Source organism: Saprolegnia diclina (assembly GCF_000281045.1).
Source record: "Saprolegnia diclina VS20 unplaced genomic scaffold supercont1.13, whole genome shotgun sequence".
Classification (NCBI taxonomy): domain Eukaryota; phylum Oomycota; class Saprolegniomycetes; order Saprolegniales; family Saprolegniaceae; genus Saprolegnia; species Saprolegnia diclina.
The window spans coordinates 479930-507432 of record NW_008246080.1 but is presented as its reverse complement, the minus strand read 5'-3'; the positions used below and the strand labels follow the sequence as shown (position 1 = coordinate 507432).

Here is a 27503-nt window from a genome sequence, read left to right as displayed (position 1 = left end):
CTTCGAGGCTAAGTGAGTAACGACGCCCTCTTGGGCAATCGTGCACCGAACTGTAGAAGATGGAAGACGGACCATAAGGTGGGGAGGGGCCAAACATGTCTACTGTACCGGTACTCCCAGAGCCAGTACACCGGGCCACACCATCGTTATCCGTACGAAAGCTCTTTATCCGTATCCCTTGCCCCGGGCTACAAAAGTGAAACCATCCCGAGCATTTGCATCATTGCGATCTTCCACAGCTTCTTCCGCCATGGCCCGCGAGACCTTCTACGCGCTGGTGTCGCCCTATACTTTTGGCACGCAACACCGCGTCTACGTCAAGCTCAAGACCACACGCAATGGAGAACAGTGGACGATGGAGCCACTGCGGACAGGCCGCACCATCGAGTCGGCGCGCTGCTGGCCCAACGACCTCACCACGATACGGCTAACGCATCTCCGGGCAATGACGTACCGACAGAGTTGCGTCGACAAGGGCGAGGCCGAGTCGGGCGTAGGGACATACTTCCACGCGTACGTCTGCGTGGCTCCTGCGCCGCGCCACACGTGGCGCTACGGGATCGTTGTCGAGTGCAACTGGTCGGAAACGCTGGGCGGTCGACTCATCGTGGTAACGGACCTCAAACAACTTCGCGTGTCCGTCTCGGACGAGAGCTTGCACGCAGTGACGCTGGCCGCATATGCGCTACGTCCGTTCAATGGCCTCCCGATGGCGCCCGATCTCGATGCATTCAAGGCCACCTTGAAGGAGCTCGTGGCCCGCTTTCTCAACAACGACCGCCACGCAAACCTCGACGTCTCGGAGCTGCCGCTCGACTGCTCGTCGTGGACGCAGCCACCGGACGCGACTTGCCGTTTGTGCTTCTTTGCCAACGAGACCGTGGGCGAAATGTCTGTGCGCGAAATCCTCGATTTTTGTCCACGCACGATACCAAGATGACGGCGACGTGAGTGCGTTTGAGCTCACGAAGCGCAATGAAGCACAGGGTATTGGCTCATACCTCACATGGCTTCGTTTCAAAGAATCACATAGAGCCGCCGACCAAGAGATCCAAATCTCAGAAAAGCCATGTCATCACGACTGGCGACGTGCCGGACCTCAAGTTCATCAAAGTCGGCAAGAAGCTAGATTTACCCGAGCTCCACGACCTCTACAAAGACTACGGAGGCTGCCCGAGAACGGTCTACCTTCGCAAGGAGATGAAGATGATCTTCGACCTCATGCGCATCAATCACACGGCTGCCAAGGACATCGGTAATGACGGCCGACCGGCCCTCGATGCGTTGTGCCGCGCGGCGAACAAGTTCGATCTTTGCGTGGAAAGCACGTCGTCTGCCACGTCGGGGTCATTGCTCGTCGATGAAGAGGATGAAGCGACGCCTCCACTTGCGGTGCCCACCGTGCTCATGGGGTCTCCCGGCGTCGGGAAATCGGTGATACTCGCTCTTTTTTGCCCTTACCTCGCGCTGTACCTTGAGCGTGACGTTCTCTTCTCGCGCTCGCTCGTGGAGCAGGGCAAGCAGGGTGTCGTGCTCTGGTTTCGCGGCGGCCAAGTGACGACGTACCCTTCCGTGTCGCGCCACGAGCTCGACGAACTCATCAGCAAATTCAAGACCGAGAACAAAAACATGGGTCGCAAGGGCTTGGTCGTTGGTGACGGCTACCACCAAGCGGACGCCGACAACCCGATGGCTATGTTTGACCTCGTGTCAACCTCGGGGCAATTCTTCTTGAAGTCTGCAGACGCTCGCGTGGCACTCGTTGCTCCCGCGTGGTCGGAAGCCTCTCTCCGGGCCGCGCTCGGGTCGCACGCGGGCATCCAAAATACATTTGAGAAGCGCTACTCCGTTTCCGGCGGCAGCATTCGCGAGTTTACCCGGGCGAGCAACCTTTCTACGCAACCTGCCACGTGGCGACTCACAGAGCAGACACTGAGCGCGCTCAAGAGCGATTCCGAAGGCAACACGAACAGCCGCGTCGACTCGATTCGGCGTACGTACATTGCGGACGTTGACAACTACGCACACTACGTGGGCACGGACCACTGCAAGTACAAGATCGACGCGAGTGCGTTCCAGCGGCATTTGGTCGCGACGGCGGACTTGCGACCACGCTCTTGTGGGCCGAGCACTACAACAACGGGGCTCTCTACGGGTGGTTTTTCGAGGCGCTTATCCACAAGCTAGCGACCAAACATGTGCTGCAGCTCGAACTCGAATGCTACGGCGTCCCGAATGCTTCCAAGCCGCCCTCGCCGCGGGAGGTTGGTGAGCTCTTGACCGTGCAAGTGACCCCGGCATGGAAGGTCGTGACGCGCGGCGCATCCGAGAAGGACTGCCTCAAGTACCTCGAGGAGAAGCTGGCTGATTCCACGTACTGGCTTCCCGAATTCGCCCAGTTCCCGGGCATTGACGCGATCGCTGTTCACGAGAAGCGTATCTTCTACCTTCAGATTACCGTCGCGTCCGATCATCCCGCCGCGTCCATGCACAAGATCTACAAGGCCATCAAGGAGAACAAGGCGCTCGCCAATCATGAGCACATCTACGCCTACGTGACGCCGCCGACGGTCCAGTGGACTGGACGCAAAGCCATCACGGGGCTCCGAGGGCTCACCCAGTGGCACGGTTGGGCCCTCAAGCCGGACGGTGTGACGAGTATCTCGTCGTTGAAATGAGCACTTGCGTTGTAGGCCTTTTTTGTTTTAGCTAGTCTATCTAATATTTTCCAAATTGAGCAATCATTAGCATCGATCCAGGTAGTATACACACAGTATCATGGCTGTGCCATCTCGGTCCGCACGCAGTAGGTGGTCTTGATGATCCTAGCAGCTCACCTAGTGCTTGACGGCCGTTGAGACAGCGGCGTGACCATGAGGTGTAACCTCCCCAACCTCTCGAAATTCTCTGCCAATCTCGTCCTAACATGGTGTCCCGTACCGTGAAAACTCCACGTTAGGGCTTCCATCATTAATCAATTCAGTACCAACCTCACCATGCGCCTCAGCAACAGCAGCGCCAGCAGCTCCAGCAGCTACACGAGCAACAACTCACCCGAAGACTATCTCGCGCTCGGTGCGAAGAGCATTACGGACATCGTCGCCAAGGACTCGGGCGCCGACAAGAGCACGTCGTGGAGCCACGTCAAGGACACCGACGGTGTCTCCATCGACCGCGGCGTCGTCGACGGGTCGGCTTGGAACGCCATCAAGGCCACGACGACCGTCGACTGCGCCGCCGACGACCTCGCGGCCAAGCTCAGCGACGCCTCGCAAATGCACATCTTTGACGAAATGACCGACAACTGCCGCGTCATCGAGGCGCTCAAAGACTCGACCTCGATCCGGTATGTGCAGGCCAAGCCGGTGTTTCCGACGACGGCGCGCGATTTTCTCGTCGTCACCAGTCAGCAGCACCTCGACGACGGGTCCATTGTCATTGGCACCAAGAGCGTCGAGCACGACAGCGTGCCGGTCGACAAGCATTTTGTACGCGCGCACACGCACGTGTCGGGGTACATTGTTCGTCCGTTGACGCCGACGTCGTGCTCGGTGACGCTGATCGTGCACATGGACCTCGGCGGCTACATGCCGGCAGCCGTCATCAACCTCTTGTCGGTCTCGTCACCGATCAAGCTCATGAAGCGCCTTCGCCTGCTCTACGCCGCCTAACTCGACCGAGGAGTCAGCCTTTGACTATGAACCAATTATAAGCTAATTTACATGACCTTTTGCACTTGACGAATATCATTTGGCTGTGGACTGGAGAAATAGTAGAAATGAGAAGCGCGAGACGAGGTGACGAGAAGCTGAGAGTGCGGAGACGATTCTACTATGGCATGGACCTACTACACTATCCTACAGTAAATACTACATTTGGGTCTACGACCAGCCGAGCTGCGACCCCAAGTAGCTGTAGATCATAAAGAGCACCCAGAGGTAGCTCAATGGCACGCCCATCATCCAGAGCAGCAAGAAGACGAGGAGGAGGTTCCCGCCGCCCATGCCGGACGCGACGGCTTGTTGTGGCGGCGCGTCGTCATGCTCGCGGCGCTGGCGGGCGTGGTGCATTGGGTGGCGACCACGCATGCCGCCGGGACCGCCAAAGTGGAACGCAAAGCCCGGCGCGCCAAAGTTGGACACATGGACGCGCTGGCCGCCCATGCCGCCTTGCTGGAAGAACATGTTGAACGGGTCCTGGCCGCCAAAGAATGCTTGGAAGATCTCTTCGGCGTTCTGCGCGTTGAAGTTCGGGTGCATGCCACCGCCATTGGACTGGCCGTTGACGCCGGCCTTGCCAAAGCGGTCGTATGTCGTGCGCTTCTCTTCGTCCGAGAGCACCGAGTAGGCCTAGCCACATGCGCATGAGACGCTGTCCAAGCAGCTATCGTTGACGTACCTCGCCAATCTCCTTGAACTTTTTTTCGGCCTCGTCTTGGTTGTCCGGGTTCTTGTCTAGCAGCCTGCATGAGCGTCACGGCAGCGAGGGCGCGCACTGTACCTGGGTGGTACTTGATGGCGAGCTTGCGGTAGGCCTTCTTGATCTCGTCCGCGGACGCGGTCTTGGCCACGCCGAGGACGTCGTAGTAGTCGGCCATGCTGCTGCTGGTCGCCGCTCAGTTGCAAATACTGTCAACACCGGGCCCCGCCGGTTCATTTTATTGTTTTCATCGCTCTTTTTTACTTTGTATTCTATTGCATACATTTACGGAGCTAGAAATATTATATAACACGGTGCAAATTACATTTGAATTCTATGACCCACGGCCGCGCCACGTCGCCATTGGTGGGAAATACAGCGTGAAAAATGTGTGAACAATACGTGGTGTGTGTGTGTTTCTTGCGCCGTGCAACGTGCCAAGACCGAGAAAGACGCGACCGGATCTGAGATGGAAGCGCACGACCTTCGTTGCACCATCGACACGGCATCTCTGGCCACTCGTCGTGTGTGACGCGTCAGTCGTCGGTGGCCACACCATCCTCCGCCTCTCGCTCGGCTCAACAGGCTCCAAGCTGGCCGTTCGTACGTTGTCATGACCAATGCTACACCAATGCAGTGTCGCCAAGTGTGACGACGCAGGCGATGCCTAGCCGTGCTTGTATCGCTGGTGCTAGCTCGGTCGGGACGGTCCTGCCGGCCAGAGTCGGCCAAACGCTTGAAGCCCATGTCATAAGCGTCACGTGGCATGTCGCGCGCGCCACGGGTATTTGCCACGTCATGTGGCGCACGTTTTTCACCTGTGAAAATAACACGCATACAAAACGCAAGGTGGTGCCGCGCGGCTCTTCGCCAGGGCAATTCCCGGTTTGCGACGCGCTCCAGCTTATTTCGATTGTAGACGATAGTCCAAGGGAATGCCTCGTCTCGTATCCGGATGACTGGGGCAGGTGGCATGGTACGCGGAGCGCGTGTGGCCAATGGGCGGTCGTCGTTTGAGCGAAAAAACAATTTGGCGCAAGGCCATTGGCCAAAACTCGGCACCAAGCGGTGTAATGCACCGTATCACATCGCGATGGCCATTTCTTTTCCGCTCCGGTGGCAGGATGAGCCTCCGAACCAAGGTCGTCGCCTTGGACATCGAGGCGCCTTGCAACGCGAGCGTGGCCTTTGAGCCGTCCGACCTCGTCGTCTTCACCCTCGATACGCATGGCGTCAAGCACTTTCGCCACGTCACGATGCGCAACCTGCACACGCGCCGCCCAACGATCTTTAGCGTCAAGACGCTCAACCCGGAGCGGTACTTTATCAAGCCCAGCAAGGGCACGCTCGGCCCCAGCGAGACGATCCAGATCAAAATTGAGCTACGGCAAGCGCTCTACGACGAGATTGCACTTCGCCAAAACAGCCAAGAGGCGTATGTGACCGACCGGCTCCTCATCCAAAGCGGGACGCCGTCGACCGAGTCGGGCGACGGCGCGTGCCGTGAGTCGCTGGCGTTCCGCGGCAAAGACAAGAGCGCGGCCAAAGACCACGCATGGGCGACCGCATGGAAAGCGCTTGGCCCACGCGACATTATGTCCAAAAACTTTGTCATGCGCTTTGAGCCCACGATCGAGTTTACGAGCCACACACCGCACGTGCTCCTCCAGTCGGGCGCGAGCGTGCTCTCACAGACGTCGGCCTTCTCCGTGGACCCGCCGCCGTCCGAGACGACCATGTCCCACGCCCATTTTCTCGCTTCGATCGACGACTCGGCGCCCTTGCCGCTCTCCGCCTCGGTGGTTCCGAAAAAGAATGTGTCACCAAAGACACCGAGTGCGCGCCCGCTGCCATCCCAAGTCGTGCCGTCGCGCGTCAAGGCCGACCGGTCCGGCCTCCTTGTGGCCATTACGCCGGCGGCCGACATCTTGCTGTTCACACTGCCGCCCCACGAGGTCAACGTCGGGTCCTGCGACGTCTCGATCGAAAACCGGTGTTCCAAGGTCGTGGCGTACACGGTGCGCATCGAGAGCAAGTTCAAGTGCAAGGCCGTGCCGTTCAAAGTCGGCTGGCTCGACGGACCGGACAAGACCAATGTGCGTCTCGAACTCGCGCCGTCGCTGCACCGGGAGCTACTGCAACGACTGCGGTCGCACGACACGTCGCCGCTGCCGCAGTACAAGGTCCGCGTCCAGTGCATGGAGCTGGAGCTCAGCGAAATCGCAGCCATGACGTCATTACCGTCCTATGACCAGACGATCGAGTACCTCAAGGACCTGTGGCACCACGCGTCGGACGCCAACAAGAAGATCCTTGTCCATAAATACGTCACGTCGTTTGCGCTCGAGGTCACGGCGCCCGTGCCGATCGACCGGTCGTCGGACGCGCCGGCGTTGCGCCGTCATGACACGGACGATGACGTCACGACGCCGGACGAAGGCCGCGCGTCCGAGGTGAGCGAGTGCGCATCGTTTCAAACGGCGTTCACACGAGCGCCTCCGATGCGCCCGATCATGACACCGCTCGAGCATCTGCAGTACCAGCGGTCGCTCAACCAGCATTTGCTGCCGCGCAACACGATCGACGACTTTCGAGAAACGCTCTTTGATGACATGCCGCCGTCATCGTCCAACGACACGCCACCGAGTGAATTGGGGCCGGCGACCGCGCTCGAAGGCGTCAAGGAAGGCGACGACGAAGACGCGACGTCGAGCCACCTCTCTAACGCGCCGCCGCTCGAGCGACCGTTTGCGACGAGCGTCGACACGACACGACCGCGACCGGCGAGTCCGTTGCGCCGGCAGCCGTCGGCCAGCGTCGGCGCCACACCCAAGCCAGCGACGACGACCAAAATTGATCTCTTGGCGTCGATGGACGACGTCTTGGAAGAAGAAAAGCATGATGACCTAGAGCCGCTGCCTGTGAGCATTGCGCGACCCACCGAGTACGACGCGCGCAGCAGCACAGTTGCGAATCGGGATACCGTCGCACACGTCGAGTACCTCCCGATGCCAGAGACCATTGCCGAGGCGAGTGCGAGTCCGCGCCGGAGCAGCGTCCGCTTTAGCCTGGACGACATTGACATTCTTGCCTCCAAGTACATGCCGGTATCGGCGCCGGCCAAGCCCAAGCCGTCGCTGTCGCTGGTGCCGCCACCGCCTGTTGTGGCCGCGCCCGTCGTGCACCCGCCGGCACCGGTCATGTGGGCACCGATGCCAACGTCGTCGTCATTGTCACCGCGTCATGACGTCAACATCATGGCGTCGCCGGTGGTCGCTGTCGCCATCAACATGAACACGCCGCGGTCGTCGCTGCATGTGCGTGAGGACCTGACGAGCGAGTCGTCCATGACGGTGGACAGCGCGTTTGCGTCTTTTATGGGTCCGCTGTCGCCGGCGCCGTCGTCGCCCCGGGCGTCCGTGTCGCTCTTTGGTGACATTGACACACTCCCAACGCGCCCTGTCGTTGTCATCCAAGAAACGACCGACGACGACGACGACGACGACGCCGACGACCATGACAAGGACAGGGCGTCGGTCGTCGAGGCGCCGGTGCCGACGACACCGGTCACCAACCCCGAAGTGATTGCTGTCGACGAACCCGACGCCGACGTGGACGGTCCGTCGAGCCCGTCGTCCAAGGCCCACACGATCGACGATGCCAACTCGGGGTTCTCGATTCTGACCTTCCCCGAACCCGCCGATGCAACGGCCACCGCCGACGCCGATGACGAGCACGAGCTCGCGTCGGTCCTCGAGTCGTCGACTGGCGAGCTTGAGCCGGTGCGCCAAGGCAGCGGGCGCAGCTTCTTCCCGAAAGCGATTCTCAAGACGTTTGCGTTCAAGGAGACGCCAGACGAACCCGCACACCTCGAGATGCCGGACGAAGCGTGGATCCGGCAGTCCGAGTTTGACGCGCGCCACGTCGAGCAGCCGCCCAAGAAGATGAAGTCGTTCTTGCGCGCGTTCGAGAAGAACTATGCCGTGTCGACGCCGACGCCGACCGGCCTCGTGAGCCTCTCGCCCCAAACGCTCTTGTACCATCTGGACGTGGGCAAGAAGCCCACGGGCAAGGTGACGCTGCAAAACACATCGTCGCACTGCGTCGCCTTCAAGATCAAGACGGCGCAGCCGCAGCGCTACAAGGTCCGACCGAACCAAGGCTACATGGAGCCGCAGACGAGCTTTGCGATCGACATCAACCTGCACCAAGTGGCGTACGACGAGCTCATGTGCTATAGCAACGTCGAGCTCAGCGACGTGCGCGACTGCCTCCTCGTCGAGACGATCGCGATGCCCAACAAGAAGAACGTCCTCGCGCTCAAAGCCTCGACAGACCCCAACAGCCTCCTCAAAGTGCTCTGGGCCAATACCGAGAAGAAGGCGATCCACGCCTCGCGCCTCTTTTGCGAATATGCATTCGACGACAGCCAGTACCACAGCTTCTCAAGCTCCAACACCGGGTCGTCGTCCTTTATGGCCAAGGACGCGGTCGGGCCGCGCCTCGACCGCATCGAGAGCCTCTCGTCCATGGACGAAAGCCACACGCCGCCGCCGTCGCCGCGCCGCATCGCCAAGAAGCCCGTGCTCCGCGACGCCTTTTAGAGTCGTAGTACATTGCTGTTGTTAGTCTAGTCCACGAATTCCTCGTCATGTTGGACACCTTGTCGTCGTCGCGTTATCCTTGATTCAGAACGACATTGGCGGGGGCCCACGCAGGCAGCGCCACGCGCACATCAAACGCGGCGCCCTACTTGATACGTTGATACTTTTGTGGCAATCGACAAGACGGTACCTTGTAGCGGTAGGCGTGAAGCCACAAGCCTTGGCATTCGAGCTGCTCCCAGTTAAACGAGGCGGCCTCGCCGTCCCGACACGTGGGGCACAGCACGTCGTGCGTCACTGGCGTCGTGGGCAGAGGTCGCTTGAGAGGAATCGACGCCAGAAACGACGGTGGGCCGTACGTCGGGTCGTTGGCGATGGGAAACCCGAGCAATTGCAAATGCACGCGGATTTGGTGCTGGCGACCGGTGAGCGGGAGGCACTCGAGAACACTGTACTCATCGGAGGCGGTCAGGACTCGGATGAGGGTTTGGCTCGCCTACATCAAGTGACCGCGTCGCACGTGAGCTGAAGTCTTAACCATCGCTATTACCTTGCCATCTGGCGCATATCCGTGCCGGTTCTCGCTCTCGGAGATGCGCTTGAGCGGCGCATCGACCTTCCAGTAGGGCGTCCATCGGTCCTCTGCAACCGTGACGACGCCATCTACTTTAGACAGTTGAAGGCAACCGTAGCCGCGGTGCACGGTATACCAAACGACGGGAACAAGGACGACGACGTCGCGTCACGGTCGGGATTCGGGAACCGACCGGCAACTTTGGCCACGTAGTGCTTTTGCATGCTTCGATCCACGAGCTGCTCGGACATGGTCTGGGCCTTCTCGGGCGACTTGGCGAGAACGAGCAAGCCTATGTTAACAGTGCTATCGACATGCAAGTTGGCGTGTCGTACCGGACGTGAGCCGGTCGAGGCGGTGCACGGGGTACAGCGGGTGGCGTTGATGATCGATCGCCAGGATGAACGTCTAAGGATCGAGTATGCGTCCACGCTACGCTAGGACAACATGCGTACCATCGAGTTGTGCCGGTACGCGCCGCACGGGTGCACCGGAATCGTGCTTGGCTTGTTGACAACGACCTAGGCAACTCCGAGCTAGAATCATCATGGTCTTGATGGCGCTGTACCATGTCGTCGTCTTCGTACTCGATCATGCTGGCGCGAAAGCACCGGACGCGCGGCTCGTGCCGGTGCATCTACGCTAGCTCTGCATCCTGCGCACGTCAGCAATAGAGCTCGTACATGGTGCTCGAGGTAGTCGCCATCCCGGACCAGCGTCGTTGTCGCGGCGATGGCGCCGTTGATTGTGATCTTGCCGGTCGTAATGGCCTGCGTGTAGTACGACACGTCAAAGCCGCCAAACTCGAGCAAGAAGAGGTCCAAGAGGCTCTTGCCGAACCAGCGCGCCTTGACATGCACCTGGAACGTGTGCTCGTACGGCGCGACGTGGCGGTAGCCGTCGGGCATCGTATGCGCGGTCGTTTCGGCCACCATGACCTCTATGTCATCCCGCATCTCGCTATGGAACTCGCGCTGGCCTCGCCGCTTCCGGTTGCTCGTCCAGCTTCCGTCGGCGACGAGCGCAGCCTTCTTCTCGGAGCGCTGCCGCTTCTTCTCAAGCCGCTTCGCTTCCTTCTTGCTCACGCTGCTGCTCATGCGGAAATCCTTTGCATTTTGGCCAATCCCATCGCGCTGCACGGTGATTGGTCAAAATCATATTCAAATTTCGTTTGCGACCACGTCAACAGGGCGTCGTTATTTCATAGCAGCGATATGCGATAATGACCTATGGAGGTAGTCTCCGCCTACGGCATAGGTAGCGTACCTCGGTGCCGATAACGCATCGCATCGTGCAATTGCGAGCCGGTGGTGCAAAGTGGTCGAGCCTTGCGATTGGTCAGTGGAGATTGCATGTCAACGCATTTCCACCAATCCAGAGCCTTCAAGATATGGATTGGCTAAAATGAGAGAATGATAATGCCAAGATCGTCACAGGACGTATCCGACGGCCCTGAATGGTCCCAGTCCGTGTCAAAGCTTCGTCGAAGCTTAAGAACGCGGGCCAATACGCTGTCACGATAAACCTTACGTTGAAGCGCTCGAAAAACGAACATCTCCCGCGACGGGACAAGGTAAAACATCGAAGATCCCCGGTTGCGGCCAGCTACAGCAAGCCACACTTCCTTTGCCCTTGCGCCAAGCACATCCTGCCCACCTCCCGTATCATGGACTCGGTAACCCGTGGCCTTTTCGACTAAAATGTTGATGACATTGGGGTAGTTTATGCACCTTTTTGAAAACGAAGCCGACGACGTCAACCTCTCGCCCGACCAAGCGCGCGAAGTGTTCAAGCTCGTACGCCATAGCTATTTCTCGTCGATACCCAAAATTTCCCTTGTAGCTCGGCTTGGACCTCACTGAGGTGCAGATCCAGCGACTCGAAGATGTCCCTCTCGACGGTACAAATTACTGAGTGCATCCGAGTCGTCGAGTTAGAGTGCTTAGAGTTTATGCGTACGCTTGAAGCGCAGACAACAACAACGTCGATCGAAGTCTCGGAAACCGAGCCCCGGGAAGAAGCGACGATCTCGTACAACCAGCTCCACGAGTTTTTGCGAACGTGCAATCTGGACGTACCGCAAGAGACGATCCTCGACTTTCTCGCGCAGCAGTCCAACTCGACCATGTACAACTTGTCATACATTTGTCACTTACGAAATGCAACCTAGCACCGAGGCGGACCCGCTCGTCTTTGACAAGGAAGGGTTCACGCGCTTCCTCCAGCAACTGTCGCCGTCGGCGTCGCCGGCCCAAAGCCCAGCCAAACCCAGCGCGAACCCGCGGACGTCGAAGAAGAAATCCAAGTCCACGGCGCGCCGCCGCCACAAAGCGCCGTAGACATGGATGAACACTTGAAACATTGATCATTTTTCACGTGCAAGCAATGCGTCGTCGTGGTCGGTCTCGGGCGCATGAAAGTCTCTGAGGAGTTTGAGACACCCGTCCTTCTCCAAGCAGCGAAAGCGCGCACTCGACTCGTCCGCACTAGTCGTTCTGAGAGCCAAGTATCGTGCCAGTAGATAGAAGTACTTGGCGTACAGATCCTGGAAGCGCTCGAGGTGTGGCGCCGACACGGTCGCCTCGCAGCTCATCAAAAAGTAGGTGAGCTGGTGCGGCGTGACGTAATCGCGCCGGAAATGGTCCACGAGGTGCCACTCGTGGCTGCCCTCGTCGAGGCTGCGCGCTGCCTTGTACTGGCAGTCGACAATCGCAAGAAACTCTACCGAGTCATTTGTCGTCGCATTTGGCTCACTCGTGCGTCGTACCTGCGAATGAGAGCAGCTCGAGCTCGTTCACATGCTCTTCGTTGACCGTGAGCCCGAGCTAATGCGAGCATTTCTTCAACGCCATTTTCACCAGGCAGTGTTTACGAGCTGGAACATGCGCAGGGCTTGCACCGACGAGACGTTGCCGTCCATGTTGGTGTCATAGTAGGTAAAGAGCTAGCAGGTGAGGCTTCTCGTCATCTCGTCACTACGCCACAACCACGTACCGAGCGAATGCCCGCGACTTCGTCCGAGTCCAAGTGCGACGCACGCGCTTCGTACGCCGAGTGAAGCGCCGCCGCAAAGGCCATCCTTTCGTGTCGGTCGTTTCAGCTCCTTTTATCTCCTATTTTTCTATTCTTTGCTTTCTTATTTTTCACATCAACTTGATACATTGATCCTGTGAAGGACAAGGTGTCCACGTTGCCGCCCTTTTACGCCAGTGGTGACCCCTGTCATGCCGCGCCTGATTCACATGCTCGTACACTTAAGTAGAGTTGTATTCACTAAAAGAAAACAATGGCGACGTCAACATATCCGGTTCGAACCTCACGTCGCGAGGCGGGCTTGGTCGTACGCATACACGGGCGCCATGCCGTCGACGTGGTCCATGTATGGCTTGGCGTTGATCCAAATGCCCGCGGTTGTCGCCGGGCTGTCATTCCACAGCAGGTCAAAGAGGACGCGGTTCTCATACCCGTTCGTGGGCGCGCCGTACGTGTACCCGCTCGGGCACGTGACGTGGTGGCCGTCCGAGACGTCACCGAGCGTCCAGTGCGCAAACGAGCTCTCGGCCGTCGCATTGGTGTAGCACGCAGGGCGGAAGCCACGGCTGGCGGTGCAATCATGCGAGTACCAGCGAGCGGTTGAGCGCCGGGGCATGGCCACGCACGCGCTAACGTCGGAAGGCTCGTGTTCTGCAAACGACCAGATCATGGCGGCCATGCGGTTGGGCGTCAAATTGTCGGGCGACGGGATCTTGACGTTGCACTCCATGAGGCGCGGCAAGAGCGCGTTGTCGATGAGGAACTCGTTCGGACCGACGTGGCCGTCGGCGTTGATAAAGCCGTACTGGATCTCGCTCGTCTCGGGGCGAAACAGAATGTGGTCGTTGACAATCGTGCCCGTCTTCCAGTTCTTGAAGCTGCACGCAGGGTACGGCGTGAATGGCAAGTCGGGTTCTTGCCACCCACAGAGCGCGTACTTGTGGAAGAGCAGTTCGTCGCCGATCGGCGCGTAGTCCGAGACCGAGAGAAAGGCGACGCGCTTCCCGGAGGCAAGCAGCGCTTCATACGTGGGCCAGCTCGCACCGTGCTATCCGCAGGAACACGGATAGGATGGAGGACGAGCATAGAAGATGCAGTACCTGCACGTCAGAGGGCTTGAGAATCTCGTCGACGGCGAACGCTTGCTTGATGTAGTCGAGGAGCAGCTCGACCTTGTGCCACTTGAGAAGGTTGATTTGATCGTCAAAGTAGATGAGGACAAATTCTCCGGCATTTCCTAGTGTGTTACAGGGTCGTGTCGATGGACAGAGTGTCATATTGTCTACCTGGCGCATGGACCCAGTCTGCGATTTCCTGGAGCGCGTGCAGGGCCGGACGCTGCTGGTGCGCGGGGATACTACTCAGCGACGGCTTGCACCCAACGGTCTCCGAGTCCCACTGGATCTCCATGCCGAGGAGCTTGGCGATCGCGTTGATACCCGAGACAAAGTCATCGAGGACGGACGAGTCAAAGCCGCCACAGTGCGCAATACGCAGATCGTCGTCGACCCAGTGCACGTCGAGCTCCATGAAGCGCGCACCCATGCGCAACTGGTCCGTCATGCTAAAGAGCTAGTCGCGCAGGATGAGACGTCGCGAGACATTGACGCAATGGGTACCTGATCGTTGGTGTGCACGACGAGGTTGCTCGTGAACCACGGAAAGTACTTGAGGATGCCCTCAAAGACGTGGTCTTCGACGCCGTAGCCCTAGACAACACGGCGGAATGAGCACAAAGCGAGGCCGCTCGAAGAAGCGTACGTCAACCATGTTGATGGCCGAGTTGTGCGAGCCTGGGAGCTGCGCGTGGCAGAGCGAGTGCGTGTAGGCGAGCCGACGCTGGAGCTTGAGCGCGTGCGCGGCCCACGGGTCGATCTCGACCGACCCGCGGTCGCAGACGAGGACGCATTCGTTGTTGTCGTCGCACTTCTTGACCTTTGTACACGAGACGTCCTTCGGGACCGTGTCGACGATGTCATCTGCGTCACTGAGCACGCGGCTGGTCGAGGCGCCGACGGCGAGGGCGAGCGCGACTACGGTCCATAGGCGTCGCATCGGGCCAAAGATATTTTGATGCGATGTTCAAAGAACGATGCCCTCCACCGGGTCGCCCTCATAAAATACAATCGTACCTTTGGATTGAAAATACAAGTATACATTGAATTTACGGAATATAAATTCAGTAGGACCCCACCAAAACTGTAACTGACTGCACCTTCTCTCGGCGACGATACGTCGACGGCTTCCGAAGTCGTCATCAACATGATGCTAGGTGCAGTGCAGCCATGCAACCTGGCACACTGCGACATCAAGCACGTCAAGTAGATCGCACGGAGCTCAAGGTTCTCGCAGAAGGACAGGCTGTGCACCCAGAGCTCACGCACGACCCATGCAACGGCCAAGATACTTTTCGCACAGCTGTTGAGGGTTTGGTGATGCGATGGCGATGGCCTCTTCTGGGTTCTCGGTGGGCTCTCAATTGACAAGCGGTTGTTGTTGAAGTGAGTCTGTTGAGGTATAATTTACACTGAACTGTTTTGGCGGTGGACTTTCGATTCCGAGCGTGTTGTGCTAGACGGCAGCAGCGGCGAGGCTTAGCCGTGTCGAACGCGAGGCGTATGGATGGCGCAAGCCGGGACGAAGTGGTCACGAAGCCAGGCGTCGTGGCGCAGGGCGTGCATCATTTGGAAGAGGCACATCGCTTGGGTATTCAGCAGCAAGTGGTGAAGATGCAGCTCGGCCAAGAGCGCGGCGCGGGTGGCGGCGACTGCTTCGGGCGTCACGACGGGGACTTGAACTGCAACTCGAGCTGGTGCTGCAACTCTGCAGACTGGTTTCCAACATGCAATTCTAGAAGGCGAATGGTGTGTATTCTGGCTATTGCGTTGGCTCTCTTCTTGATAAATTAGTGGGTGCACCCCGATCCAGCGATTTTTGTTTGTGGAAGCATTGTCTTCGCAGCAGAAAATGAGGTCGAGCTGTTGTGTCAATGTGCAAGAGATTGTAGAAAAAGGTTGATGAATTACAACGAGTGATGAGAAACATAAAGAGCACAAAGGATCTGCCGACAAATGACTAGTTCTGGCGAAGGTTGCGCTGCCACGATGCACCCTGCGTCACACCGGGACTGTACGGTTGCGGGCCAGGACCGGGTTGCGGGCCAGGCTGAGGACCGGGACCAGGCTGCGGGCCCGGACCAGGCTGAGGTCCAGGGCCGGGTTGAGGACCAGGACCAGGCTGCGGGCCAGGACCAGGCTGCGGGCCGGGACCGGGCTGAGGACCAGGGGCGGGCGGGTTGTAAGGGCTGGGGTTCGGGCCGGGCTGCGGGCCTGGGTTGGGACCGGGATTGGGACCGGGCTGGGGACCGGGGTTGGGGCCGGGCTGAGGACCTGGGTTGGGACCGGGTTGAGGACCTGGGTTGGGACCGGGCTGAGGACCGGGGTTGGGGCCGGGGTTAGGGCCGGGCTGCGGGCACGGAGTGCGCTTACCCCAGCCACCACCACCGTTGTTCCAGCCACCGCCGCCACCATTGTTCCAGCCGCCGCCGCCACCATTGTTCCAGCCGCCGCCGCCGCCACCGCCGTTCCACTTGCCGCCGCCCGAGTTCCAGCCGCCGCCCGAGTTCCAGCCACCGCCGCCACCACGGTTGTCGTCGCAGTCGTCGGGTCTCTTGAAGGTCATGGCGTCGGCCGGTGCCTCTTGAGCAGCGAGTGCGACAGCCGCGAGTGCAAGGATGCTGGGAAGGTAGATGGCCACCATCGAGGAAATTGGAAAATGAGTCCAAGCATCGTCGTCTCCTTGCATGTAAAGAAGATCCTTGTGATCTGGATCATTCAGCTCTGGATATGGCGTTCGTCCATCTGTTTGTGAGGGGTAGGTGTACGACATACTGTCCCCATGAGTACGGCACCGCACCGACTGGCTCCATCTCGTCCTCTGGAACACGAGATCCAGATCCAGATGTTCTGCTGATTCTAGTCATTCTGGTGGTCGCTTGTACTAGTAGAATGAACGCAATTGCTCTCTCCTCGCCTTCGACACAGAGCAGGATATGTACTTGATAGACATATACTAGTCCCGCCGCCCCCGCTTCATGCAGCAACTGCCTCTAACTCACTCTGTAAAGACTGGCTGCTCGATCAGCTTCTTCTTCGGTGCGAGGAGATATCGGTGGTGATGGATGCGCCGCCCTTTTTCGTGGCGACTGGAGTTTGCGATAGTACTCCCGACGACCTTGACGCCAACCAACACAAGAGCTGTACGACATGCATTTGAGTAGCGATCTTTGCTCTTGTACAACGATCAATTCTGCGACGTGGGTGGCGACGTCGGTGGGGACGGCGGGAGCGGTGGCAGCGCGGTCGCATTGCTCGAGGTGCGGCGGCTGAACGCCTGGTACTTTTCAATCGTGTCGACCCAGTACTTGAGGTCGGCTTCCGACTCGCAACGGAGTTCAAACGTCCGCGTCGCATGCGGGTTGGCGCGCGTGCCCAGGTCGACAACGATATCGAACGCATACCGATTACCCCTAAACCCATAGCATTCAGTAGAGCTCTTGCACAGAGTCAAAGCACCGGAGGTGGGTGTGGGTCACGAGGTGCGTGATTCGCGAAAGCGCAAAGCTGCCACGGGGTGCAAACCCGCGCATTTGGTCTTCTTTCGAGTGAAAGTACGTCATGACGAGCGTCCGCGTATCGACTTTGAACCACCGACGCTCCCAGCCCCGAAAGATCGACGAGCTCTTCTTCTCCAAATACCCTTCCAGCACGGGGAGCTACATGCTGTTTGCAGACGACCCATTCAACAGCACATGGGGTACCTTTTTCTGATCGAGCTGACTGCTGAGCTTGACCGTGTCTTGGAGCAGCCCGAGCATGAGCAGGCCCACTTGGCGAAGGTCGCCGGCAGCGATGAGCCCAATGTCACACGCGAGGCGGTTCATCTCCCTTTCAATGCCGGGGAACCCGAGCCCTGATGCGTGCTTGCGCTTGACGCTGTCGACGCGCTCGACGAGCACCGGAAAGCTCGTGATCGGCTCGTGCGTTGTCTCGGGGAAGTGGCCTTGGCTTGTTTCCATGGGCGAATCGGGTACTATCGTGCTGTCGAACGACGTCGAGAGCTGCTTCTTGAGGAGCTGGGCGACCTTGGGGCGGTCCGTCGCGCCGTTGGACGACGTGGGTGGGGTGTGCAGTGGCAGCGCACCGTCGGAGAGCGACCGCATGCGCAGCTTTGGCGGCTCGAAATCGTCCGCACTTGCTATGGACGTCGACGACACGGGTGGCGCCGTCGTTTCCTGAAGCACCGCTGCCTGGATCGTCTTGCGGATAGTGCCTTTCAGCAGCGTCATGCTGTTTTGCGCTGTCGACGGCGGGTGCGTCTGCTGCTGCCGGAGCCGCTTGAACACTTCCCACGGAATCTCTTCGCTCTGCACGTCCTCTTCTTCGGTGCTTTCGTAAAATGCAACCAGGCTCTGCGTGTGGTAGTCCTCTGCCACGGCCGTGTTGCCCTGGCTATTTCCATAGTACAATCACCGCCGTTTTGATTCCAGTCGTACCAATGGTGCAGGACCGCGAGGCTGCTCAGCGTCTCGGCGACCTTGGCGCTGTTCGTCCCGTAGAGCCGCTCGCGATGGCTCCGCGCCTTCTCGAAATGCTGCGCCGCCAAGAGATAGTTGGCGTACAGGCGGTACGTAGTCCCGAGCTGCTGGTACGTGTCGCCAATGCTCTCGTCTACGCTGCGTCAGGAGGCCATGCCCTTGAATTCGAGAAGCGCGTACCAGGCCCAAATTTCTCATGGATGACGAGCTTGCGGTGGAGCAGCGGCAGCGCCTCGTCGTACTCGCCGCCCATGATGCAGTAGAGCGAGAGCTGGCCAAGCTGGTCCGCAATGTTAATGTCGACTAGAGCGCGACGTGAGCCATGGACCACGACAGCAAGGTCGGCGTACACTCGCCATACTGGCGCTCGAGCGCATCGAGGGACCGCCGGGTTTTCTGCTTGACCTAGCGCACGCATGAGACGCTAGGAGGCATGAAGCGACAAGCGCACTTCGATGAGGATGTTGGTCGCAGCGCCCGACCGCATCGTCAGCATGCTCGGCCGCCGGACCAGCGCCATCGTCGCCTGTTGCAAAAGCGATGTTCAAGGTAGCCAATCAGCGACACGTATTAGACAGTATTTCAGCCAATCGGTGCGCGCCTCGGAAGATCGCAAAATTGTGTTGTGTCATCATGTGCTAAAACTACAAATTGAGCTCGGCGTCGAGGGCATCGAGACCACTGTCGTCCGAGTCGACTGCTGTTGGAGCTGGCGCATTGGGTCCTGGCGCTGGTGTCCTAAGTGCCGGAACTGACGTCTTGGCTAACGCTGGCGTCTTGGCGACCCGGCTCGTAGCTGCCTTTGGTTTCACCCGTCGCGCAGGTGCTGGTGTCGGTAGCTTTCGCTTCCGAGATGGCGTCCCAAGCTCGCCTTGGAGAGCCGCAAGCCCTTTGTCATTTTCGTGCAAAGGCAGTGACGACAACGTGGTCTTGAGTGGGCGCTTCGTTGGGGCTCGGGCAGTCGGAGTTGCCGTCGTCGCTGGTCGACCTTGGGGCGCAAACGGGAGACCGAGCTCAGCTTCCAGCGCATCCAGACCATCGTCGTCCGAGTCCGAGACATCAGCTCGCGCTGCAGGCGCCGGTGCTGTGTTGGCATTGGGCAGGCGCTTCTTGGGCTGCGGGACGGCAGGCGGTGTCGTTCCGACCGTCATCGGTGTCGTAAGAGGGTTTGGCTTTGGCGGACGTCCTCGCTTCTTTGGCGCACTGACGTCGGCACTGCTACTGGCGCCCAACGACTTGGCCTTTGGAGGTCGACCGCGCTTCTTCTGCACGACTACTACCGTTGGAGCAATCCCGAGCTCGGCTTCAAGGTCGCCAAGACCATCCGAGTCGGATGCGACCGTCATCGGCTGCACCACGACCGGCGTTCGAGGCGCTGGCGCTTGTCGCGGTGCACTCTTGACGCTGCGAGCTGGTTTTGCAGCGGCGGACGAAAGGCCAAGCTCCGCTTCTAGCGCGTCAAGTCCATCCGAGTCCTCTGAGACGACGGCCTGAACCGGCACACGTGGCTTGCGCTGCTCGGGGGCCTTGCGTACCGGCGCCTTTCGAGGCTTGGGTTCTTTTGGCGCTGCTCGGATCTTTGGCGCTGCTTGAGCCTTTGGTGCGGCTCGGGCCTTTGGTGCTGCTCGGGCCTTGGGCGGAGGCAGCACCGGCGTCGACCGCTTCAATCCAAGCTCCGCTTCGAGAGCACCCAAACCGTCGGAATCGTCGTCACTGCCGTCGACGCGCTGTGGCAACGTTGCAGCGACAACAGTCCGAGGTGTTGCAGCAGGAGCTGTCCGCGTCAATGCTGGCGTTGGTCGTGGCTTGACGACGCGCGTCGGTGCCGGCGTCGGTGCTTTTCGTTTCACGGGCGCAGCTTTTGTGACGCCAAGCTCGGCTTCAAGTGCATCAAGACCATCCGAATCGGACGTATCCTCGGTAGCCGTGGCGGCCACCGGTCGAGCCGTTGCACCCATCTTCTTGATGGCTTGCACAAACGACGGGACAGTCGTCACAGGTGGCGCCGATGCCGCCGGGCGTCGTGGCACTGACGTTGGTCGGACAGTTGACGACGCTGGTGGCTGTCGCACGACCGGCGCAGTCGCCGGTTCCGACGGTGCGCGCTGCGACGTCGGTTGCACGACAGCCTTTGTAATCGAGCCGCGATCGACGGATGGATTTGTCGGTCGAGATACCACTGGCGCGGGTGCTCGAGGGGCGGGCACCGGTCGCGAAGCAGCGGCTTGTGGCGGACCCACGCCACCCAGTCGAGGAGGTCCCGGAAGCGCTTTCGAAGGTCCTAGTCGAGGTGGGCCTGGCAGAGGTTGCGATGGTCCGAGTCGAGGCGGTCCCGGTCGAGGCACGGACTGTGAAGGTAGAGACACGGACGGTGTAGGCACAGCCGGCAACTGTCGTTGGCTAGGCGGCAATCGGGCGGCGGTAGGACTCGGTGGTTGACTGACGTGCTGCTGCGACATATCCACCGGCACAGGACGCGGTACCGTGGCAGCCAGTTGCACTTGCACCGGAGCTCGAGGAACGCCCGTCGACGCGATCGACGTTGCCTCCGGGCGAGGGGTCGACAGCGTTGGCGTCGACGCGATAGCCGGTCCTACTGGCGCTGTCGACGGTGGAGGCGCCAATGCGACAGGAGGTTGCACGGGTCCGGGCGACGTCGACGGTGGAGGGGCCGCAGTACCGAGTCGCGGTGGCCGGGCCGCGCCCGAGACCTTCCACGGCGTAGTCTTGACAGGTGCAAATCGGTCCTCCATTGCCGTCGACGCTACGCGGGCGACGGGTGTGCTGCGGCGGTCGACCACGGGTGGTGCACGCAGGCGCTCCTTCGGTGGCGCAACCAATGGCGGTGGCAGCGCCATGAGCTCCCTCTCGAGTTCGTCCTCGAGCTCCGACAGCGTATCTGCCAACGCGGCCGTTTGGATACGTGGTGTTGTTGCCATGAGCTCCCGAGCCAGTTCCTCATCGAGGGCTACTTTGCTTGGCGCAGAGCGTGGAGGCGACTTTGCTTTCCCCGGCTTTCTTCCGCGCTTGGGCTTCTCGGTACTTGGGCTCGGCCGCTTGCGCACGGGAGTACCCATCGAAGCTACAGGCTGCTTTCGCGGGCGGCCACGACCTCGCTTGGCTGGCGGCGGCGGCGGACTGTCTCGATGCAGCTCGGCGAGAAACGACGCATCCGAGTCGCTGCTCTCAACAGCGCCGGACGCCACGTTGGCGCCTGCCGGTGGCGCTTTGTGCGCATCGCCCGAGTCGTCAGACAGCGAGAGTTCGGCCTCCAAATTCAAAGCTGACGGTGCGGTCGCCACTGGTGTCTTCTTGACGTTGCCACGCTCAAGAGACGCGGCAAAGTCTGAGTCGTCGGAGAGCGAGAGCTCCGCGTCCAAGTTGAATGTAGATGACGAGGCTGCTGCGGTTGCTGGCACACGCCGCGGGGTCGTCACTGGCGACTTTGCGGCGGTCTCGGCCTCCAGCTCGGCGGCAAAGTCCGCATCTGAGTCGTCGGATAAGGAGAGAGCGGCGTCCAAGTTGAGACGTGATGCGCTTGTCGCTGCCTTGGCCACGCTTGCTAATCGGCGCGGAGGTTCAATAACACGCTTCGTCGACGGCGCAACTGCCTTCTTACCGGCGGCCCCTTGCTGTCGCTCTGGCGATGCCACGGGTAGTGTCTCTTGCTCAAGCTCGGCAGCGAAATCGTCGTCCGAGTCGTCAGACAGCGACAGGTCTGCGTTCAAGTTGACGGCCGACGATGGAGCAGTCTTGGAATGCATCGGTGCGACACCCCGAGATGCTGCCATGGTTGTCGGTGGCCGGGACGGTGCTTGGGGCTCCGACAGTGTTCTTGCGTGGACAGTACTGCTTGTGTGTGACCGCCGAGACGCCACGGACACTGCCGATGAAGAGCTCGAGCTGCTGTCGTCGCTGCTGCTGTCGTCGTCACTGCTACTGCTGTCCGAGCCGTCGCGCGGATGACCGCTCGCATCGCCGTAGCCAATCACTGGCGATGCAAGATGGGCCAACCGTGGGAGCGCCGGCACTTGGATCACAAACTCGAGCTCTGGCAGCGGACTTGCTTCGGGCACCTGCGTCGACGGCGTTGCGGTCGTCACCGCTGCAACGTCAAGCGGGCGAAGCGGCGAGTGGCTTGCCGCGGCGACATCGGCGGTGTCTGCGGGTACCGTTGACACGGCCGCCACTTCTTCGACGCCGACGTCGGGCACCGGATCCGCACCGTTGGGTCCGTCATCACCCGACAAACCGCCGCCAAAGTCGTATTCATCATTCTCATCCTCTTCATCCTCTTCGTCTGCTTCCGACGACGATGATGGCAGTGTCCCGGGGATGCGAGCGCCCGTGTGATCGACGCCGCTGTACGGAACAAACATCGGCGGGGCTACATCCGCGCGCTCCACCGGCGGCACTTGTTCAACGACCGGTGGCACTTGTTCAACGACCGACTGTACGTCCTCAACGACCGGCTGCACGTTCTCAACGACCGGCCGCACGTCCTCAACGACGAGCCGCGACGGTAGCTCGAACGAGGCGTGTGGTGCAAAGGCGGGTACTTCAGCCACCTCAATGTCCGAGTACTCGGTGGCGGTGCTGGACGAGTAGTAGTTCATCGGGGCGTCCACCAGCGCAACGTCCGGTGCGTACTCGTGCTCGATCGGGCGGCGGTCGCTCTCGTAGCCATCGTCGGAAAACTCTGAGTCGTCGTCCGAGAGCGAGATGTCGGCACTCCCCTCGGAGCTTCCGCACGCGATTTCGTCGTCGTGCGGGGCCGGCGTACCGTGGCCAGTAGCATCTGCTTGCGCTTCGACCGAATCCAAAGCCGCCGCTGCATGCAACTCAATGATGGGTGCCATGTCGTTGGCCTCTACGACGCCGAGCTCGAGATCCGCTACCAGCATGTCGTCCGAGTCCGAGGAGCTCGACGACGACGACGACGATGGCGACGATGATGATGATGAAGACGCCGGCAATGAGTCGACTGCGTCGACAGCAATGTACGACCGCGCCGGTACCGGTGTCGACTTTGGTCGGCGCGTCGGCGTCGACGCTCTCTCGTTGTTGTCCGCTCGCGCCGGTGAACCAGACGTCGCGAGGCCTTGTCGTGGGGTGCTCGAGACGCTCGGTTGCGATCGATCCGCGTTGCTTATTGAGACGGACGCGGTCGCATCCATAGTTTCACTGCCAGGGACCACTGAGCTAGGCGCTGCTGCCTCAACGACGGTGTTGGGGCTGGCTACCGAGATTGCGGGCTCGTCGTTTGCGGAGACAGCTTCTTGCGACGCGACGACTTCTTCGACAGGCTCTGCTGATGCTTGCGCCGCGTCGCTGTCGTCAGAGAGAGATAACGCGGCGTCGAGGTTGACCGCGACGGGTGCATTGGGCTGCGACACGAGAGCTTCGCCGCTCTCGGAGGGTGACAAGGTCGCATGACTGTCGATCACGCCAGCCGCGCGTTGTCGTGGCGAGCTGGTTCCCGTGCTCGTTCTTGCAGCACCGTCACTACCGGATGACAGCGTCGCGGTGAGGTCTACGTTGGCTGCGGCGGTGGCGGACACGGCAAACGTTGCGGACGGAGCATTCGCGCGTTCCGCTGGAGGCATGGCGGCGTTGACGACCATCCCTCTTGTCGTCGTTGCCTCGGGCGTCGGCGCGGCGTCGCTCTCATCTGAAAGCGACAGCTCTGCGCTCAAGTTGACGGTCTCCACCGACGGTACGCGATATTGGTTGGTCGCTTTGGGCTCGAGCGCAACGTTCTCGCGACCGAGAGGTGGAGGTAAGGCGCTTGCTGATTTGGAATGAGTTGCAAGCGCGTCTGCGTCGTCGCTGTCGTCCGACAACGACAGCTCGGCGTCCAAGTTGAAGGCGGATGCCGCTGTGCTCGAGGCGACTGCAACCCCCGACATAGGTCCATCGATCACGGCCATCGGTCTTGACACGACATTTTTGGTGACGACAGTTGTGAGGGGCAACGGCGCCGGTGCCTCGTCACTATCTTCTGATAAGGACAATGCGGCGTCCAAGTCCAGTCGGGTCGGAGGCGGCTTGTCACTGCCAGTAGGGGTCACAGCAACAGCTTTCGACGCCGGTGCGACGTCGCTGTCGTCCGACAAGGACAGCTCGGCATCCAAGTTAATGCTTCTGCTGGGCCTTTGGTCCGCTGGGCCAGTACTCGCAGCGGCAGGGGCGACTTGCGGTACTGGCGCGGCGTCACTGTCGTCGGACAAGGACAGCTCGGCGTCCAAGTCGATGCTTCCATTGGGCATTTGGTCCGCTGACGGCGTTTGGGGACGAGTACTCGCAGCGGCAGCGGCGACTTGCGGCGCCGATGCCTCGTCGCTATCGTCCGACAAGGACAACTCCGCGTCCAAGTCCAGTCGGGTCGGAGCCCTCCGGTCATCACCGGCAAGAGGCACCGCTGAGGCAGTCGTTGTCGGCGCGGCATCGCTGTCGTCCGAGAGCGACAAGTCTGTGGCCACCGGTACCGCACTCGCGGCGCTTTGCTCGGGCACGACGCTCGCGTTGACTGGTGTCGGTTCCGACGGCGGCGCAGGATCCGTGGTTCGCGTGCCACCGCCACTCATGGCGACAAGCCCTTGAGCAGCCACTTCGGGCGTCGACGGCGCGTGTTGGTCGACGTCCGAATCGGACCCGTCCGAGAGCAGCATGCCCATAACGTCGTCATCGTCGTCGTCACCACCGTTCGTCCCGTGTGCCAACGGCTGCCTCTCAGGCTCGGCTTCGAGCTCGGCCTCGAGTTCTGCCTCAAGCTGCTGAAGGGCCTCGCGTCGGAGTGCGCCCACGGACGCTACGGCAACATCTTGCGCGCTGCGACTGCCGTCGTCGTTGTCGTCGTTGTCGTGGTCGATACCGTTGTCATCAGCGTCGTAGTCGATGCCGTTGTCCTCTGGTTCATACTCGAAACCATGATCCACCTCGTCGTCGCGGGCAGCCGTATCGTCGTCAGCGTTCGTCTCGGGTGCCTCGGATGCCTCGGATGCCGCGTCGTCTGGCACGTCAAACGCGGGGAGCTCGTTTACGCCGTCCGCATCGGGCATATCGCCAAAGGCCAGCGCTTCGAGGTTCATGCCTTCCACCAAATCTACATGTTAACATCAGCAGCCATCCATGCACATGGGCAACCCACTGGCCGCAGCAGCCGCCTCGCGCATCTCCTCAAATGCTTGCTCAAACTTGTCCATGAATGCATCGAGCTCGTCTTGCTTGGGCGCGGGCGGCATCGTCGGAATGCGTATCGTCGGTCGAGCCAGTCGGGCCGAGGGCGCGCCTGGCTACAAAACACAGCGTCTTCTCGCTGTGTGTTGAGGAGATGCAAACGTACCTTGGGTCGGAAAGGCTTCATGTGTTCCTGGTAGCTTGCGTGGAGATGCTTGAGCGCCAAGTCAAATTCCAGCGGCTCAAAGGGCGCCAAGACCTCGGGGATCTCGTCCGGCTCGGCCGGCGGCGGCGCGGTGAACGACGCGCGGCGCACCCAGCTGTACCCATGCATGCATCGAAGAAAGGCGTGGTCGCGGTCCAAGCGCACCAACATGGTCTGAGCTTCGTGGCTTGCGTCCGGGTACTGCACGCCCCAGGCGTCGCACCAGGTTTGCGCCAAGGAGATGTGCATGGCCGACTCTAACGGAAGCTCCATGAGCACCGATGCCACGAAGCAACCTGCGTACCAATGTCGAGGAGGATCTTTTGCTTGATGGGCGTGCTTTGGCAGTGGTAGACCGTGTAGAGCGTGAACGTATGGCCGAGCACCTTGAGGCGCAAGGCGTCGACGACGTACTGGTCTTGGCGCTCGCGTGTGCCATGGCGGCAGGCAAGAATCGACTCGATGAGGAGACCTAGACATGTACATCATACCTCTGCCGCCTGTCGCTGCCTGCATGTACCCAAGGCCTCGCGCAGCATCATGTGGACAATCTCGGGGCGCGCGACCGTGGCAAAGTCGATCTGGTACATGCGCGAGAGGCCATGCGCCTTCCATGCGCCCTTGAAGCCTGCGAACGAGTAGTGGCGCTAGGACGACGCCATGAGTCAGTGGCATGGCAGGCAGGCGCGTACGTCGGCGAGGAAGGCGCTGACCATGTTGAGCACCTCGTTGCGGAAGAGCTTGGCAAAGTCCTCGAGCGCGAGCATGTCCCGGGCCTTGGACGCGCTCACGCAGGGCCGGAGGCCCCACAGCGCGCGGTCCTGCGGGTTCATTCTCGCGGGCCAGCGAACTCTCCAGCATCAAGGTCGCTCGTATCCGGATGGACCATCCAATCACACGCGAGATTTTGCATCGCCGGTTAAAGATCGCAATATACAGGAAAGCAAGCGGTGAGACTTGGCGAGTATCACGAGAAGTAGCAGCAACTCTCTCGACCTCGACGGATGTTCTCATGCCGTTCGGATGACAAGCATATATAGCTTCGGATGCTGAGCCCACGACATACGAGCAGGCGGTGCTACCAAGGTCATAGTACAGTTATAGTCTAGTTGCTAGTGTGAGGACCATGTACACTTGGAGGCAGTCGGTAGAATCAATGCCGCGTCCTCAAGCTCTATTCTAGCCCTAGGTAGACTTGTCCTGTGGCGCGAATGCAGCGCTCGCACGCTCCCGATGCTGGTGCGTGAGGAGTTCGTTGTGGTGCAGAGGAATATGAAGAATGACGTCGGTCTTGACGCTACCAAGGAGACGTTTGTGTCTTATAGTAGGTGGTTCTACCTGTGCATTTGATGGGACCAAACAAGCGTTGCTGACAAGCTCGCCAAGCGTCTGAAGACATACACGATCACGCAAGGAGCGAATTCGTCTGTTACTGTGTCTGACCATGCAATGAGCGAGAGCTGTGTTCGCTGGTGCCGTAGGACACATAACCTTGCAGCACGCTACGCCAAGCTTTCTTCTAGACGCATGACGAAGACACGAAAGTCTTACGTCACGGCCAAGCACAAACCAAACGCGCAGCCGAGGACGCATGCTCCAAGCAAGCAGATCGGAATGGCCGTAATCATTGCTCCCTGTGGAAAGAGGTGCTGCAATTGTTCTTATAGAGTGGACTGGTACTGATCTATGATAACGACAGCGGTTGACCCGTCATCCCAGCATCTTCGTGAGCTTCAACCAAGAATGTCCAATGCTAGGCACAAGACCATTTCTGTGTGAAGGCGTTTGACGTGGATATGGCCTTGCGACTGCATGCCAGAGGTCATACTGTAGTTTACACGGTACGGAAGCCCCACACACGCCCAAGAGCCCAAGCGGCGTCACACGCCGCCA

At 60.1% G+C, this 27503-nt stretch overlaps 11 protein-coding genes across 13 annotated transcripts; 4 read left to right on the top strand and 7 right to left on the bottom strand.

Annotated features, from left to right (window-relative positions):
- Positions 1 to 250: 250 nt before the first annotated feature.
- Positions 251 to 2678, top strand: SDRG_05137 (hypothetical protein; the record flags this gene model as incomplete). The annotated part of the gene is made up of 4 exons (XM_008610834.1): positions 251 to 891; positions 953 to 987; positions 1034 to 2088; positions 2130 to 2678. 4 exons carry the CDS (start codon positions 251 to 253, stop codon positions 2676 to 2678), a joined length of 2280 nt encoding a protein of 759 aa, XP_008609056.1.
- A 270-nt stretch (positions 2679 to 2948) lies between these two features.
- Positions 2949 to 3744, top strand: SDRG_05136 (hypothetical protein). The gene has a single exon (XM_008610833.1). The coding sequence runs from the start codon at positions 2997 to 2999 to the stop codon at positions 3669 to 3671; it is 675 nt and encodes a 224-aa protein (XP_008609055.1). The 5' UTR covers positions 2949 to 2996; the 3' UTR covers positions 3672 to 3744.
- SDRG_05135 (DnaJ like subfamily B member 6) lies at positions 3702 to 4643 on the bottom strand. The gene is made up of 3 exons (XM_008610832.1): positions 4501 to 4643; positions 4399 to 4454; positions 3702 to 4349 (listed from the first exon to the last, which is right to left on the bottom strand). Exons 1-3 carry the CDS (start codon positions 4595 to 4597, stop codon positions 3882 to 3884), a joined length of 621 nt encoding a protein of 206 aa, XP_008609054.1. The 5' UTR covers positions 4598 to 4643; the 3' UTR covers positions 3702 to 3881.
- An 830-nt stretch (positions 4644 to 5473) lies between these two features.
- Positions 5474 to 9094, top strand: SDRG_05134 (hypothetical protein). The gene has a single exon (XM_008610831.1). The coding sequence runs from the start codon at positions 5493 to 5495 to the stop codon at positions 9021 to 9023; it is 3531 nt and encodes a 1176-aa protein (XP_008609053.1). The 5' UTR covers positions 5474 to 5492; the 3' UTR covers positions 9024 to 9094.
- Positions 9015 to 10694, bottom strand: SDRG_05133 (the record flags this gene model as incomplete). Of its 2 annotated transcripts, none has more annotated exons than XM_008610829.1 (8): positions 9015 to 9168; positions 9214 to 9519; positions 9574 to 9689; positions 9734 to 9889; positions 9933 to 10005; positions 10053 to 10118; positions 10166 to 10234; positions 10281 to 10694. In XM_008610829.1, the coding sequence occupies 8 exons, from the start codon at positions 10692 to 10694 to the stop codon at positions 9097 to 9099; spliced, it is 1272 nt and encodes a 423-aa protein (XP_008609051.1). In that variant the 3' UTR covers positions 9015 to 9096. The 2 variants fall into 2 exon arrangements, with proteins under 2 accessions (XP_008609051.1, XP_008609052.1); XM_008610830.1 differs by having other exon boundaries at positions 9574 to 9686.
- A 569-nt stretch (positions 10695 to 11263) lies between these two features.
- SDRG_05132 (hypothetical protein) lies at positions 11264 to 11936 on the top strand (the record flags this gene model as incomplete). The annotated part of the gene is made up of 5 exons (XM_008610828.1): positions 11264 to 11272; positions 11319 to 11393; positions 11440 to 11497; positions 11544 to 11724; positions 11768 to 11936. 5 exons carry the CDS (start codon positions 11264 to 11266, stop codon positions 11934 to 11936), a joined length of 492 nt encoding a protein of 163 aa, XP_008609050.1.
- Positions 11937 to 11962: 26 nt separating this feature from the next.
- SDRG_05131 (hypothetical protein) lies at positions 11963 to 12675 on the bottom strand (the record flags this gene model as incomplete). The annotated part of the gene is made up of 5 exons (XM_008610827.1): positions 11963 to 12083; positions 12129 to 12318; positions 12365 to 12422; positions 12470 to 12541; positions 12592 to 12675. 5 exons carry the CDS (start codon positions 12673 to 12675, stop codon positions 11963 to 11965), a joined length of 525 nt encoding a protein of 174 aa, XP_008609049.1.
- Positions 12676 to 12913: 238 nt separating this feature from the next.
- Positions 12914 to 14685, bottom strand: SDRG_05130 (hypothetical protein; the record flags this gene model as incomplete). Its single annotated transcript, XM_008610826.1, has 5 exons — positions 12914 to 13678; positions 13731 to 13867; positions 13917 to 14202; positions 14250 to 14339; positions 14392 to 14685. The coding sequence occupies 5 exons, from the start codon at positions 14683 to 14685 to the stop codon at positions 12914 to 12916; spliced, it is 1572 nt and encodes a 523-aa protein (XP_008609048.1).
- Positions 14686 to 15631: 946 nt separating this feature from the next.
- SDRG_05129 (hypothetical protein) lies at positions 15632 to 16394 on the bottom strand. The gene has a single exon (XM_008610825.1). The coding sequence runs from the start codon at positions 16387 to 16389 to the stop codon at positions 15706 to 15708; it is 684 nt and encodes a 227-aa protein (XP_008609047.1). The 5' UTR covers positions 16390 to 16394; the 3' UTR covers positions 15632 to 15705.
- A 481-nt stretch (positions 16395 to 16875) lies between these two features.
- On the bottom strand, positions 16876 to 18753 carry SDRG_05128 (hypothetical protein). The gene is made up of 7 exons (XM_008610824.1): positions 18678 to 18753; positions 18577 to 18631; positions 18407 to 18529; positions 18185 to 18359; positions 17450 to 18140; positions 17205 to 17404; positions 16876 to 17158 (listed from the first exon to the last, which is right to left on the bottom strand). Exons 1-7 carry the CDS (start codon positions 18744 to 18746, stop codon positions 16933 to 16935), a joined length of 1539 nt encoding a protein of 512 aa, XP_008609046.1. The 5' UTR covers positions 18747 to 18753; the 3' UTR covers positions 16876 to 16932.
- A 17-nt stretch (positions 18754 to 18770) lies between these two features.
- On the bottom strand, positions 18771 to 26480 carry SDRG_05127. 2 transcript variants are annotated; one of them, XM_008610823.1, is made up of 7 exons: positions 26303 to 26480; positions 26131 to 26257; positions 25915 to 26082; positions 25572 to 25867; positions 25377 to 25521; positions 21846 to 25331; positions 18771 to 21788 (listed from the first exon to the last, which is right to left on the bottom strand). In XM_008610823.1, the coding sequence occupies exons 1-7, from the start codon at positions 26441 to 26443 to the stop codon at positions 18871 to 18873; spliced, it is 7281 nt and encodes a 2426-aa protein (XP_008609045.1). In that variant the 5' UTR covers positions 26444 to 26480; the 3' UTR covers positions 18771 to 18870. The 2 variants fall into 2 exon arrangements, with proteins under 2 accessions (XP_008609045.1, XP_008609044.1); XM_008610822.1 differs by having other exon boundaries at positions 18771 to 25331.
- Positions 26481 to 27503: the final 1023 nt, after the last annotated feature.